The following is a 16,666-nucleotide window of genomic DNA, read 5'->3' as shown; positions in this document are numbered from 1 at the left end:
CAGTGTACAGGATCGATGTTTTCTTTTCAATTTAAATACACGCTGGAAAGTCGACAAGATCATTACAGCCAATGCATCCCTTAATCGCGCTAAAAATAGTTATTTTATATTAAAAAAATGTGATGAAATCAATCATATTGATTGAGTGTGCATAGAGTACGTAAAAGTGATTCTACATGAAATTTTTATTTTGAGATATAAGTTGGTGACTTTTTGTATCTTAAATTGAGCAGTACGTACCCACTGCCAGTCTGCCACTATCCTATGTATTGCTGTAAAGAATTAAGTTCTTAATCGGAAGTTCAAGGGGAAAACACAAAGGTCAGAAGGAGAAAAAAATAAAAAAATAAACCAAATTTATAAATTTGAATGCAGTTCAAGACATACACAAGGAAAGAAATATCAGAGAGAGAGAGAAGAAAAAAAGGCTTTTGTTATTACTTGCCTTTGAAGCATTTAAATAAAATCAGTTTGCAAGTTTCCTTGCCTCAGTAGTACTGATGCAAGCTTTCGACTCAATACTCTAGTACTAATTCCTTTTTAATATAATATCCGATTCTTTTGAGTACTGCATGGGCAATATGATTCGAAGATTGCTCAGGGTCAAGGGAAAGCGGTAGTGAGTAAAAGAAAGGCAAGAGCCACTTATGCATGCATGCTTTCGTGAGCTAGCATATGTCTGATATGAATCCACTGGTGATTGCCATGCATCTGCTCCAGCTTCCTGCACCCACCCCTCCCATTGACAGAGAAGCTCTGTACTCACTCTATTATCTACGTATCGTGGGTGGGTCCCGTGGCATATGCTACAAAACGTGAAAAAGAAATGGACGGACCAACCCCAACGTAAAGCGCACACTGTCAAAAAGAAATGTGCATTGTGATTGACAATATAAGCCTAATTTAGGAGCACTGCAGTTGTAATCATTTTTGGCTTTGCTCGCAAGTCATGCCAGAGAACCCTAATGATAGCTAGAAAAAGCTCCATATGTATACATGAACTATATGTAGAATTGGACACGTTCTTCTTCTGATACAACCCAAGCCATATTTATAAAAGTAAAGATTTGATCTGTTTTGCGCTTACAATTTCGCTAAAGCCGAGCTAAAAATGTTTGATAGGAAAATAGAACTTGTGGTCTTGAGAGAGCCTTATGCGATGATAGCTAGGTACCAGCTTCATTTGTTAAGCACCAAAGACAGAAGAAGCACAAAAACCAGTCTAAATTCTTAAGAAAACAGATTCTGTAAACCAAAGGAGCATGTGCTAGTTGTTCATAATCCATGAAAACTTGGAATTTTAAATAGTTAGCTTCTTTTCCTTTTGTGAAATTAACCTTTTATTAATAATAATAACAACATGAATACCTTCAACAAAATTTCACTTGAGAATATATGCACCTGTCGGTGCTCATGGGCAATGATGGAACCATTGATTATGAAATACATGATATGTGGGCAATAAGGTTTTTTTTTTTTTTTTCCTAGAATTTCTAAAGCATGACACCAAAGTTGAATACAAAAGTGAGTTGTTCCATTCTCTCTCTCTCTCTCTTTTCTTTTTTTCTTTTACAAGCTGGTATTAATTATGAATTATGATGCCTTACCTTAAAACAAAGACAAGTCATGATCAGGATGATTCATTATATGCCCAATCCCCACCTCTAATAGCAGCTTCAAAGAATATGATTACAATTTACTACACTATCCAAATTAGTCCACACAAATCAACCCACATCATTATTGAACACCTGTATATATAATATATATATATATATATATTATTGGGCCACAATGTTATGTATAATGAAGGCTTGAAGCCATGCATGACATCATTTTTGAATTCATCTATATTAACTTGAACGCAAAGTATCTTTCTTGACACACCTCCACCATGAAGTTTCATGCCATTGTGCTTCCCAGTGGAAAAAACACATCTCCCAACATCCCCAAACAGGTTTTCCAACTGGTCGTTACCTTGCTTCTCCTCGCCATAATACCCCTTCTCTTAAACAGAACTTCACATTCGCCATTGCCCTTTTCTAAGATCAATATCCATAATTTGAGCATAGAATTTGACAAGACATGCGATATATTTAGTGGAAAATGGGTTCCATTCTCCAAGGGGTTGTATTACACAAATGCAACTTGCAAATTGATCATTGATCAGCAAAACTGCATGAAGTTTGGGAGGCCCGATACAGCGTTCCTGAAATGGAGGTGGAAACCAGAAGAATGCGAGCTGCCTTTCTTCGATGGTTTTCAGTTCTTGGAGCTTGTCAGAGGGAAGTCATTGGCATTCGTTGGTGATTCGGTCGGAAGGAATCAAATGCAATCATTGCTGTGCCTCTTGGCTAGTGTAAGTGCTCATTCACTTCCAAGCAAAGTTTCTTTCTGCTTGAAGAATGCTTGCTCGCATGTTTAGGTGAAAATCCCCGTTAACATTACATAGTTCGATTAAAAAGTTGGGTCCCACATGGATTGATTGCACTCAGAAATGATCTCCGTTCTGCGTTTTTCAGGTGGTTTATCCGGAGGATATCTCTTACAGGTACACCTCAGACACAAACTTCAAGCGCTGGTTTTATGCCGACTACAGTTTTACATTGGCGACACTCTGGTCCCCATTTCTAGTTAAAGCCAGTGACGCAGACCCCAGTGGTCATTCCTACAACAGCATCATGAAACTCTACTTAGACAAGGTTGACGAGGCATGGGCGCTGGAGATTTCTAAATTCGATTATGTAATCATCTCAGCCGGACAATGGTTCTTTCGGCCACTAATGCTCTATGAAAAAGGTCAGCTTGTTGGGTGTCACAAGTGCCAACAACAAAATATCACAAACCTCACACACTCCTACGGTTACAGAAAGGCCTTTCGAACCGCTTTCAGAACGCTTCTAAGCCTTAGAGATTATAAGGGGGTGACATTTTTGAGGACATTCTCTCCAGCACACTTTGAGAATGGGGAGTGGAACAAAGGTGGAAGTTGTGCGAGGACAAGGCCCTTTACCATGGAAGAATTAAAGGTCGATCAGTATATTATGGATATGTACTTCACTCAAGTGGAGGAACAAAGAGCAGCAGCAGAGGAAGGGAGGAAGAGAGGCTTACAATTTAGGCTGCTAAATACAACCGGAGCCATGTTGCTGAGGCCAGATGGACATCCAAACCATTACGGACACTCGCGGCATAGGAATTTGAACATGGCAGACTGTGTCCATTGGTGCTTGCCAGGTCCTATTGATACATGGAATGAGTTTTTGCTTCATATGTTGAAGAGGGAAGGTCAGATGGCACCGGGAAGGAAACTACAGTAAAATGCTTAGGAATGGGATACATGTTATACATGTCACTATACTATTAGTTAATTAATTCTTTATATTATAAAATGTGCTATAATCTACGTTATCAAATTTATTGGCTTTCCCTTTGCAGGAAAATCAATCTTTTTTTATATTAAAAAGAAAAAAAAAAGTATTATTGGACATAATTTAGTTCTATCGGTTGAGATTATCCTGTTGCTCGACTAAGAATTGAAGTGATGCATCCTGCATAGAGGAACAACTGGGTTACATAATTGGCAGAAGCATAAAACTATAAAGAAAAATGGGATCTACCATTACGTGAAATATACATTGGAATCACTCTTAACAATCATATGGGTGACGATAGAACAGAGAATACAGCAGCTCTTCAAAATCAAATCTTGATGAAGACCAGTATGTGTAAAGCAAAAATGCAGAGCACGTACAAAAGTCGACCGGAGTAACATAAGTACTTTCTGCTGACTTTCGGATCGGTAATACAAAGGTTTGTGAGCAGTATAATCTGAAGAAGCAGAGAGCATCAACTCTCTCAGATGTGCCTCTTCCAAACCGGTTCCTTGCGGTATTAACTTTCTACGTTGCCACTCTCCAACCCTCCTCCACAATCCATTCAATCTTTCTAGGTACATTTCACCAACCAGGCTTTCTGCTTGTGCCTATAACCAAAACAGAAAACAGTGCTAATTAATGAACTCTTTCCTCAGATTACGTTTCCAAAATCAATGGTAGATACATCCTCTAGAAAGGAAAACTGCGCAAGAGAAATTCCTCCAAGTTAAAATTCATCTACTAACTAGCTACTACTTGGAAAGTGTGTTGTACCTGTGATATTATACAAGTCTTCAAATGAAATTATTCTTTCAAGCATTATGAAAGGTATAATGCTATTAAACCGAACAAGATAGGTGTGCCTCTAAATACTATGGTTACAAGCCCGTCAATCATAAATCCGCTTCCCTTTAAATTCTTCAGCCTCAAAATTTTACAGCCATACTTCAAATGATCAGAATGACATCAGTGAATTGGAATCAAATATCCCAAGATCCACACTCATAAAGAAAAAAAACTCAAAAAAATATCCCAAGATCCACATATTCACTATCTACAGCATCAAGATTTCCTAAACGTGCTTGGTCAATTCAAGCCAATGTAAAATGCAGTAAGGTCCATGAACTGACTTCACCCAGATTATTTTGAGCAAAGAGGGAGGGAAGGGAACAGAAAAAAAAAAAACAGACTCTTTTCGGATAGAGTCTGCTGATGAGAAATGATAAAATGCCCACTCTCTAACCTCAACCAAAAACATAATCAGGATCAAAAGGAAAAATATAGTTGCAAGCACAACTACGCATTAATATGTACACCAATCTAATATGATTGGTTAAAAAATAAATTTGATTGAAAATAGTGTTAATTTAAATTTTAAATATGAAGGAATCAATATTGATAAGTAGATTAGTACGTGACTTTGCTTGTACATGACAAAACTCAGACCAAAATAAAAACACAGGTAAAATCAAAAGCAATATAGAATCTTATGAACCAAGGAGATATTGCAGAAGGATCATAGTACCATCCAAGTCAGATGTCTACCACATGGTTAATCTACCGAAAATTAGAAATTTAGGAGCATTTTAGAATGATGACCACAATCACAGTAAATTTACAAGAGAGAAATGATATTTGCAGTCGTGGTTGTGTAAGCGGCGTGCAGTCGCTTTGAAAAAAATGAATTAATATGGGACCCACATGAAAAAAAACTAATTTTTTAATCGTGGACCCCACTCTTTTTCAAAGCGATTGCTCGGCGTTTGCAATTCCATGACTGTATGTAGCATTGCTCATAAATCAATAAGCTGCTTGACTGATACAACCTCGAGTCAGACACATAAATTTTCTCTGCTACCAAACACACTTGTGCTGATTCAAAGCAGCTTTCTTTTCCTCTCCTACCATTTTGTGCTGCCAGTATAAAAAGAAATGAGATGTGAAGCAGGACATTATTTTGTTCCTTTGTTCAAAGCTATCTTGATTTGGTCGGATTGTAGTTTAACTAAGACCAGGGAGGGAGGCAGGGAGATATTTCCAAAGAATGAACCATTATGGTTCTCAATTTGCGTGGACAAATATTGAATTATTCATTTTTCTTTTACATCTAACATGGTTCCTTTTCATTTGCTCAGAGTAATTCCCTTAATGATTTCACCTCTTCACCGAACTCTACAAACATTTGCACCTAGGTCCATTACGAGGCTCTTCGGTACGAGGCTGAAACATGGGTTTGTGGGTTCTTTCTTCAACTGGGAATGGTTTCGACTGGGATGGAAGGCTGCTTCAGGCTTTCTGGGGAAGACGATAGGAATGAGGAAGAGGGGAGGGTCTTGGAGGGAAGAGAAGCTAGAGAGAGTTTTCGAAACGCAGTAACACAGTGACGAGGCAAGTTTGAATTTGAGTTAAAACAGTGACGACGCCGTTTTGAAACGTGCCACGTAAGAGCCGGTTACGCGGGGGTTTCTCAGGTCGGTTGTAAGTAGACTTTTTCTTGATTTATTATTGTTATTAGCGTTGAAACCAAATCGCAAGATGTCTAAACCATAGCTGAGAAGCTATAGTTTGTAGCTATAATCGCAAGATGTCTAAAGCAAGTAAAAGGAAAGGCGATTGCAATAACCAGTTTTCTCCACGCCGACGACCTCCAGACGAGATCCAACAGAGGTCTGGGCATTTTTGGTTCTCTCTCTCCTTCAAATCAGTCAGCTCAGCGTTGTGTCATCTATTTTATTTTATTTCCCTCCATTTTTCTGTCTTTTTCAAATAAATAAAATAAAATATCAACTGACGTGGCATTCGGTTTCGTAGAGGTTTCGCGCGCCGGTTGTATATAGAAGAATTCCTTCTCCAAACCTTTAACAAATTCCTCATTTAAGTATGCAAGGATTGAAAAAAAAAAAGGCAAAATTTTTAAAATCTAAGTTATAAAATTAAAAAAAAAAAAAAATCAATTCTCATGAAGACAAAAAGTGCAAAGAAATTAAAATAATTATAAAGAAAGCAATGATCCAATTTTTTTTCTTTGTTCTCCAACTTCTTCAGCATCGAGGACTTTGGCACTCCTGTGCCTGGCCCACCCTCAACTTCCAGCTTGGGTTGAACAACTGAATTGCTGGTTCCGCCAGATTGGCTAGAAACAGTAACAGCCCCTGTAGTTCACCACAAGAGATTTCATTGAAAAATATGATGGTGTATGATCACGTGCACCAAAAAAAAAAAAAAAAAATGCAAGACTGACAGCTATAAGCATGGCTTGATGCGTCTGTACAAATACAACAAAAGTATGAACTAGAAGGTCCAGGACTCCAAAACAACATCTACATATATGTTTAGAACGTTAGAACTCACCTCTAACTTCCTCTAAACGAGATCTGACTCCTACATTTCTCCTATATTTTATTCTCACAATCGGATATAGAGTTTTCATATGCAGAATTTTTCTTCTTACAGTATGACCTCTCTCAATTGGGCCTGCGTATTATGTTTGGTAGAAACTACTAATTTAGAAAAGGAAAAATACCCATTCATATTGAATTGATCAGCCTCTGGACTAAAATTCATCCAAGGTAGTTAACTAAATGCAAATTTTGTATTGGTGAATTCAGTAGAGACTGGAGCAGTATCCGCAAAGAAAAAAGAGTCATGTGACACTACTTATTTTGCTTTAGACATTTCTGCATCTATATTACTTCTTATCTAGTCATGCTGATCTTCTCAAGCCTAAAGAGAAGACACGTCAATTTCTGCACAGTACATCAAACATGAGCAACGCCTTTAATAAGAGAACAACAATGCCATACACAATCTTCCACTAGATTTGCAAATGAAATTCAAAAAACCCACAAATCAAAACCCTGAAATACAATCAAAATCCAAAAACCACATGATAAAACCCTTGAACAAAAGTAAAAACACACCAAAATAACCTTATACGACAAAAGAACTGCAAAACCGACAAGCAAACCTATTCGCGTGTGGCCGAGTGAGCGTTGAGTTGGAGGGCAAGAGCGGCGTTGGAACCGAGGGAGTGGGCGTGGAGGTGAGGTAGGCATTGGGAGATGTCAGGGCCGGGAGGCAACTACCCATGCTAGCAAGCCCCAACTCAAGTCCCACCATCTCCCTCTCGCTCCCCTGATTTTGGAATCAATATATTACGCCTTGACACAACCAAGTCAACAATTTTACTCCAAATCCAAACCAACAAATCCGCCTCCCAATAATTTTCTCCACTCTTAAGCACCCAACTCATAATAATACCAACCAAAAAGGCTAAGAAGACTCGAAAAGGGGTCAAAACCTTAATCACCAAGACTTTTTGAAGCGTCACAGATCTTATAAACCCGAAACACCTCCACCATCACCACCCGACCCCAACCATGCCACCAACGCCTCCACAAAGCAAAGCTTTCAAACCATTCCTCTTCCCCCAAACCCAATCCAGAGTCCTCCCTCTTCTTCTCACCTACCCTCTTCTCCACCCATCTTCCCACTAACTCTTTCTTCCAAAACTTTACTCTCAATAATGGTGACCAACTCGAGTACATCCACCCCTACCTCATTAAATCCTCACACTCCTCTCGTTCCCTCTGCTACCTATCTCGCTTTTTCAACTCAGCTTTCCTCTGCCAGATTTTTGATCCTGATCTTACCATCTCTGCCTCCGATAACACCCGCCTCGATCCCCACATCATCACCTCTTTCAGTGATCTCAGTGTAACTCTGGACTTCCCCTCTTCCAACCTGAGGTTCTTCCTCGTCCGGGGGAGACCATTTCTGACTTGTTCCGTCTCCGGCGGTACCACCATTTCGATATCGACCATCCACGCCATTCTGTCTTTTTCTTTAAACAATGATCTCACCAAGCGCACCGTCAACCTCAACAACAATTAGACATGGCTTATATACTCGTCCTCGCCGATCAGTTTCACCCAAAGCCTCTCTTTGATCACTTCCTCTGGATTTTTCGGCATAATTCGGATCGCTCTATTGCCGGGCTCCGATCCAAAACACGAGGCGATCCTCAATCGGTTCAGTTCTTGTTACCCGGTTTCGGGTGATGCTATATTCACTAAGCCATTTTGCTTGGAGTACAAGTGGGAGAAGAAAGGGTGGGGGGATTTGCTCATGTTAGCTCACCCTCTTCATCTTCGACTGCTACTTGATGATGATTCTGGCGTTACCGTTCTGGAGGATTTTAGGTATAAAAGTATTGATGGCGAACTTGTTGCCGTTGTTGGAGACTCTTGGGCATTGAAACCAGCCTCAGTATCTGTAACTTGGCATTCAATTAGTGGTATCAACGAAGATTTACACGCGGAGATCAACTCTGCGCTTTCTCAGGATGTTGAAGCTTTGAATTCAGCGGCGATAACAACCAATTCATCATATTTTTATGGGAAATTGATTGCAAGAGCGGCGAGGTTGGCATTGATCGCTGTGTTGTGAAAAACGATGACAATGAATTGAAAAAGAGAATATGAAACGAGAAAATACAATAAACAATCACACACGACACAAGATTTACATGGTTTGGCAAATTGTCTACATCCACAGGAGCTGCAGAAGATTTTATTATTGAGGAATATTACACTACGATAATGGATCTTTCACTGTACGTCCACAGTATTTCAACAGTACGGCCATATGATGTAAACATCATATATATAGTTAAACGGCGGAAAAACCCTAACAATGCATGTTCGCTCAAGCAGCGTGTCGAGCGAACTTCCTTCCCGCATCTGCTCGAACTCACTGTAGAGCTGACATCAAGCATTCAACTCTACCTGGCTTCGCTCGAGCGGCCAATGCCTCTGCTCGAGTGAAAACTTCCTGCTCGAACTCACTGTCGAGCTAACATCGAGCATTCGAATCTGTTTGAATTCGCTCGAGCAGTGTGGACCAGACTCCACAATACTCAACAATTCTCCCACTTGGAGACTGGTACACTTTCTGTATCGCCGTTTTCCTCAAACATGATATCATCCACCTCTGCAACTCACTGCCTTTGTCTTCATGCTAGAAGATCAACTGAAGTTGCGCACAACTTCAGTTTCTCAAGTGTAACACCCTTTGTCAACATATTAGCAGGGTTCTTGCTTTCACAAATTTTCTCAAGTAACAACTGTCCGTCATCTAACAATGATCGTATGAAGTGATACCTTATCTGAATGTGCTTGGTCTTGAAATGGAATGCTGGATTCTTGGTAAGGAATATGGCACTCTGACTGTCACTGTAGAGAGTGCATTTCTGATTCTTTTTACCCAACTCCTCCAAGAAGCCCTGTAGCCATACCATCTCCTTTGCAACCTCTAATACTGTAATATACTCAGCTTTTGTAGTGGACAAAGAAACTGTTTTCTGTAGATTAGAACCCCATGACACTGCAGTACCACCAAGTGTATAAACAAAGCCTGTGGTACTCTTTCTACTATCAATATCTCCAGCTAAATCAGCATCAACATAGCCCTGCACCTCCAAGCTCTCTCTAGAGAAACACAAACAGGTTTCTGAGGAACCCTTTAGGTACCTCAAAATCCATTCCACTGCTTCCCAATGTTGCTTTCCTGGCTTACTCATGTATCTACTCACAACTCCCACTGCATGGGCAATATCCGGTCTTGTGCAAACCATAGCATACATAAGTGAACCAATAGCTGAAGCATAAGGAACCTTACTTATGTAATCTTGTTCCTCCTTTGACTCTGGTGACTGATTCTTGCTGAGTCTGAAGTGACTTCTCAAGGGTGTGCCAATTGGTTTGGCCTTATCCATATTGAACCTACTAAGTACCTTTTTCACATACTCAGCCTGTGAGAGTCTCAATGTACCTCTGACTCTATCTCTGACAATTCTCATGCCAAGGATTTGCTTTGCAGCCCCCAAATCCTTCATTGCAAAGTGCTCTGACATATGCTTCTTCAGATTATTGATCTCATCAATACTGGCCCCTGCAATAAGCATGTCATCCACATACAACAACAGAATAATATAAGAATTGTCAAAGTGTCTGACATAGCAACAGTGATATGCCTAACATCTAATGTACCCTGCACTGTGCATGAAGTTATTAAATTTCTTGTACCACTGTCTAGGAGCTTGCTTTAGGCCATACAAGCTCTTCTTCAATCTGCAAACTGAACATTCCTTTTCCTGTACCACAAACCCCTCAGGCTGGTGCATGTAGATGTCTTCTTCAAGGTCTCCATGAAGAAAAGTTGTCTTCACATCTAACTGCTCAAGAAATAGATTTTCAGTAGCAATCATAGCCAGTACCATCCTGATGGTTGTGATCTTCACCACAGGAGAAAAGATCTCAGAGTAATCAATACCCTGCTTCTGCTGAAAGCCTTTTACAACAAGTCTAGTCTTGTACCTCTTACTGCCATCATGCTCAGTTTTCACCCGGTACACCCACTTGTTGTGTAATGCTTTCTTCCCTGATGGAAGTTCTATCAACTCCCATGTCTGATTCTCTAACAAGGAATCCATCTCATCTTTCATGGCCAGCTCCCACTTGCTATAATTTTCATCTTGCAAGATTTCTTCGTAACTCTGCAGTTCTCTACCATCTGTCAACAGAATATAATTCAAAGGAGGTGAGAAACGCTGTGGAGGACGTATAGTCCTAACTGACCTGCGAACTGCAACTGTAGGAGTGGACGGTTCTGAAACTGCCTGCGGAATAATAAGAATGGGTGCACTGGACCCACTCTCCTCGTCACTCACATCTCTACACTGCACTATGACCTCTGGTAGGTCATCCAATCTTACAAACTCGGACTCCTAAGGAGCTACTGCAGAAGCTGTACTAGACTTATCCTTGTACATAATTTTCTCATTGAAAATCACATTCATGCTTCTTATAATTTTCTGACCCTGATCATCCCAGAAACGATAGCCAAATGCCTCGTCTCCATAGCCAATGAAATAGTATTTCTTTGACTTAGTCTCAAGTTTACTACGAGCATCAGAATCAATAAGCACATAAGAAAGAAAATCAAAAGTTTTAAGGTGAGAAAATTTGACCTCTTTCTCGCTCCAAACCTCCTCAGGCAATCCACAATCCAGTGGAACTGATGGCCCTCTATTTATCAAGTAAACGACTGTGCTGACTGCATCTGCCCAGAAATTGGGTGGTAGTCCAGCGTGCAACCTCATACTTCTAGCACGCTCATTAATGGTTCTGTTCATACGTTCAGCAACTCCATTTTGCTGTGGTGTCTTAGGAATGATCTTCTCCATTCTGATACCCAGAGCTGTACAATACTCCTTGAACCCACCATCGACATACTCACCACCATTGTTAGACCTTAAACATTTCAGTTTCAAGTCTGTCTCTGTCTCAACCATGGCTTTCCAAATTTTGAACACATTAAATACATCAGATTTATGCTTCAAAAAATAAACTCATACATTCATCCTATAGTCATCAATGAACGTAACATAGTAACGAGAACCTCCAAGAGATGTCACTGGGGAAGGACCCCACACATCTGTGTGCACAAGATCCAATCTTCCTGTCTTAGGCGTCCCGCCACTTTTCAAGAAGTTGACCTTCTTTTGTTTCCCCATAACACAACTCTCACACATACTGAGATCAACTGACTTTAGTTCTGGTAGCTTGCCTCTAGACAGAAGTTCTTTCATACCCTTCTGACTCATATGGCCAAGCCTGCAATGCCACAAATCTGTTGTGCTCGTAGCAATAGTGTCAATCAAACCAATAGTCATATATAGTGTACCAGTTTTCTTATCCCGAGCCAGTACCAATGCCCCTTTTGTGACCTTCCAAGTGCTATCCGAGAACACCACTAAATGACCACACTCATCGAGTTGTCCAACAGAAATGAGGTTTTTCTTCAACTCAGGAATGTGTCTGACCTTTTGCAAGGTCCATTTGTTCTTGCCAGGGAGTGCAATATCAATGTCTCTCATCCCCACTACGTTCAAAGCCTCACCATCAGCCAAATACATTTTCCTAAAATCACTTGCAACATAGTTTCGCATTAGCTCCTGGTGGGAAGATGTATGGAAGGAAGCCCCTGAATCCAGTATCTAGTCATCAACTGGACTATGAACTGCAAGCAATAGTGCATCCTGTACTTCTTTAATTACCACATTAGCACTATCATTCTTCGTCTTCTTAAGGTTTTTGCAGTTCTTCTTTATGTGGCCAACTTTGCCACAATTCCAGCAAGTTGCCTGCTGACCAGGCCTCGACTTGCTCTTGCCCTATACTTTGATTTTAATCTTTCTCTGTTTGAATTCCTGTCATGTGATCTCCCTCGAGAATCAACATTTAGAGCTGAACTCAAACCCAAGGTCTCGCCTGAATCTTTCCTGCGCACCTCCTCAGCCAAAATCAAATCACGAATATCATCATATTTCAATTTAGATTTACCAGTAGATTTACTGACAGCCATTCTCATGGCTTCCCAACTATTTGACAGTGAAGCCAATAGTATCAGTGCACGTATCTCATCATCAAATTCAATTTCAACAAACGACAATTGATTTATGATAGTATTAAAATCATTTAGATATTGTGCAACAGACGTACCATCTGCCATCTTCAAATTGAATAACTTTTTCATCAAATGTACCTTGTTATTCGCTGACGGCTTTTCATACATACCTGAAAAAGCCGCCATGAGATCTGCAGTCGTCTTCTCCTTGATGACATTGTGTGCAACGGATCTCGACAGGGTTAATCGAATAACCCCCAGAACCTGTCGATCCAACAGGTTCCAATTAGCATCATCCATCTTTTCCGGTTGCTTTCCCAATAGTGGAAGATGAAGTTTCTTCCCATAGAGATAGTCCTCTATCTGCATCCTCCAATATCCAAAATCCGTGCCATCAAACTTCTCGATCCCTGATACCTTCAATTCATCTTCAGCTATCATTGTTTCTCAGACCCGAACCTTGGCTCTTGATACCAATTATTATGAAAAATGATGACAATGAATTGAAAAAGAGAATATGGAACGAGAAAAAGCAATAAACAATTACACACGATACAAGATTTACATGATTCGGCAAATTGCCTATGTCCAAGGGAGCTACAGATGATTTTATTATTGAGGGATATCACACTATAATGATGGATCTCTCACTGTACGTCCACAGTATTTCAACAGTACAGTCATATGATGTAAACATCATATATATAGTTAAACGGTAGAAAAATCCTAAAAATGCATGTTCGCTCGAGTGGCGTGTTGAGCGAGCGTCGAGCGAACTTCCTTCCCTCATCTGCTTGAGCTTACTGTCGAGCTGACATCAAGCATTCAACTCTATCTGACTTCGCTCGAGCGGCCAATGCCTCCGCTCGAGTGAAAACTTTCTGCTCGAGCTCACTGTCGAGCTAATATCGAGCGTTCGAATCTGTCTGAATTCGCTCGAGCGGCCAATGCCTCCGCTCGAGCGGTGTGGACCAGACTCCACAGTACTCAACATGCTGAGGAGGTGGATTTTCTTGAGGTGAATCCGAAGATAAGAAAGTTCCTAAAGGATACAATTGAACCATGGTTGGATGGGACTTTTGGTGGTAATGGTTTTCTGTATGATGCTAAATGGGGTGGAATTATCACTAAGCAAGGGGCAATGGATTCTAAGGCTGATTTTGGGTTTGGGGTCTATAATGATCACCATTATCATTTAGGGTACTTTCTCTATGCAATTTCAGTGCTTGTAAAGATTGATCCGGCTTGGGGGAGGAGGTATAGGGCTCAAGCGTATTCGCTGATGGCAGACTTTATGAACTTGGGCAAGCGGTCAAATTCGAATTATACACGTCTGAGGTGCTTTGACTTGTATAAATTGCACTCTTGGGCCGGAGGGCTGACTGAATTTGCTGATGGGCGAAATCAAGAGAGCACAAGTGAGGCAGTGAATGCTTATTATTCCGCAGCTTTAATGGGGTTGGCCTATGGAGACACACATCTAGTTGCCATTGGATCAATGCTTGCAGCAATGGAAATTCAGGCTGCTCAAACATGGTGGCATGTGAGAGAAGGAGATAATATGCACGAGGAGGATTTCACTAGAGAGAACAGGGTGGTGGGCGTATTGTGGGCTAATAAGAGGGACAGTGGACTATGGTTTGCTCCACCTGATTGGAGAGAGTGTAGGCTTGGAATTCAGGTGCTACCTTTATTGCCAATCACTGAGGTCTTGCTCTCTGATGTTGATTTCGTGAGGGAGCTTGTGAAGTGGACTTTACCTGCTTTGAAAAGAGAGGGAGTTGGAGAAGGATGGAAGGGATTTATCTATGCCTTGGAAGGGTTTTATGACAAAGAATGCGCATTGGAGAAGATCAGGAACTTGAGTGGTTTTGATGATGGGAACTCGCTTACTAATGTGTTATGGTGGATTCACAGCAGAGGTGATGAAGAGGACGGGGGATGTGGGGGAGGAGGAAAATACTGCTGGTTTGGACACTATTGTCATTGAATTTGTTTGTCATATAATTTGTATTGTATTTAATAAGCATAATAATATGATTGAATTTTTTTATACAATCAAAATGAAATTAATTGCAAACATATTATCTGTGCGCGTGCTATGTAAATAAAGGGAAGTATGCCTGAAATCTACAGGGAAATGCAGTTCTGCAGAAATGTCGAACATTTTTTAGTTAGTGGAATATGATTACCTGTAGAATTACATCCAACTTTGCACTGTCGTGCCAGTAAACTGAGAAAGTTTTATGATAAAAATTGGAACTTTTTGTTTGAATGCACGACTTAACTGCAACTGGAACGTAATTACATTCACTAGAACTCTTGTTGGATAAAGTTTCTTCGCAGAAAATTCATTGAATTATGTTGCCTATGTACTTGTATGTATGTATATGTTTTGGTGAATGCAATCAAACCCTGCATTCTTGTGTTTTCTCATGTTAAGCTCTCTCTCTTTAGGGAGGAAGGAGAAGATTGCATTATTTGCAACTCGTATTATTGGAGACGTTGTCACCTTGTTTTTAAGAAGAGCAATGAGCTATCCCAGCCATTTTTGGCTTATCATCCTTGTTTTAATAAATGACCTGGGCCAATTAAAAAGACCAAAAGATATATAAATTGCAAGGTCTTATTGGATCCATGGAATTTCTTTGATCTTCATTCTTCAAAAAGAGAACACATAAGGATGTATTGTATTGTTAAGCATTTAAATTTGAAATGGGAATACTTTAGTCAAAGATGCTTTATTTGTACTTGTCTGGGGTTTTTTTCCTTCTCCTGGACATTATGATAAGGACTTAAACCAACATAACAGGCAAAGGCAAAGCCTCCAATTGCGCCTGTTTCAATGCCCGAGTGCTATTGTCTTTCAACCCTATCACAACCACAGTACTTTGACTTTGTTATCAATCCCATATGGGTAAAAAAATCACGAGCTTAAACAAAGTTTTCCAAAAATATGAAAGAAGTTTGTAATCCCTAACCCCTAGCTGTTAGAGAACCTGCTATTTCTGTCGAGGATAACATAAAAAAAATGTTGTAACAACTTGTTAGAACTAATTAGTTTTCAAGGTCACTACCACCAACCTTTTGGTGGAGGGTGGAGCCTTGTAAAATGGATAGTGGGAGAGAAAATGAATGTTGAGAGTCTCGACTCTCTTTAGCTTCTCACGGCAAGAAAAGCTTGATCACATCATTAGCTCAACAAAAACATTAAGCTTTGGATTGAAGATTGTGGTGCAGGTGAAAAAGAAATGACTTCACAAGCAATGCCAAAAAGACAAGCTACCTCTGGTAATATTGTCTATCTATTGTTACTTTGTCAAATCGAACGCATTCGGCAAATCTGGCAATTGGAGACTGTAACAATAAGATCTGAGATAAGTTTTACATATAAAATCAGATTTTAGAAATCCTTCAATCTGAATAGAAAAGAAACTCTATACTATTACTATCCAAAGGCCTCTAACTCGGCCTTTGGATTTCCATTGACTTGTTCGCATTGGTTTGTTAACTTTGTTTTTTGTCACAGCCAGCTTCGAAGATCTTTTTAATAATTTGTTTTCTAACTTTTCTCGGGCATGTTTGTGAGACCCGCATATCCTAAGTGCATGTGTAGAGCTCCAGTTCTCCAAAACACACGTTCCTCTCTCTCTCTCTCTCTCTCTCTCTCTCTCTCTCTGTGTCTGTCTCTGTGCCTGTAAAGTAATATAGGACTGCCAATTACCATATATATTACAATAAATGAATATTTTTTTACCTATTAGATGCTCCATTTTGGCTTCATATGGATTAGCAGACATTAAGGATATCTTTGCAATTGT

At 40.0% G+C, this 16,666-nt stretch overlaps 1 protein-coding gene and 1 pseudogene across 1 annotated transcript; both read left to right on the top strand.

The window, feature by feature from the left end:
• Positions 1-1,818: 1,818 nt before the first annotated feature.
• LOC122307707 (protein trichome birefringence-like 19) lies at positions 1,819-3,416 on the top strand. Its single transcript, XM_043120758.1, has 2 exons — positions 1,819-2,359; positions 2,523-3,416. The coding sequence occupies exons 1-2, from the start codon at positions 1,895-1,897 to the stop codon at positions 3,318-3,320; spliced, it is 1,263 nt and encodes a 420-aa protein (XP_042976692.1). The 5' UTR covers positions 1,819-1,894; the 3' UTR covers positions 3,321-3,416.
• A 4,325-nt stretch (positions 3,417-7,741) lies between these two features.
• LOC122307865 lies at positions 7,742-14,898 on the top strand (annotated as a pseudogene).
• Positions 14,899-16,666: the final 1,768 nt, after the last annotated feature.

The sequence above is a fragment of the Carya illinoinensis genome, chromosome 4, assembly GCF_018687715.1.
Source record: "Carya illinoinensis cultivar Pawnee chromosome 4, C.illinoinensisPawnee_v1, whole genome shotgun sequence".
Taxonomy (NCBI): Eukaryota; Viridiplantae; Streptophyta; class Magnoliopsida; order Fagales; family Juglandaceae; genus Carya; species Carya illinoinensis.
Note: the sequence above shows the minus strand (reverse complement) of the source record. Positions and strands in the feature narration are given on the sequence as shown.

Excerpts from the sequence above, each read along its gene's own strand:
- LOC122307707 (XM_043120758.1), top strand. The coding sequence starts at position 1,895 with ATGAAGTTTCATGCCATTGTGCTTCCCAGTGGAAAAAACACATCTCCC. Across the intron at positions 2,360-2,522 it reads TGCTGTGCCTCTTGGCTAGT|GTGGTTTATCCGGAGGATAT; the intron begins GTAAGTGCTCAT and ends TGCGTTTTTCAG.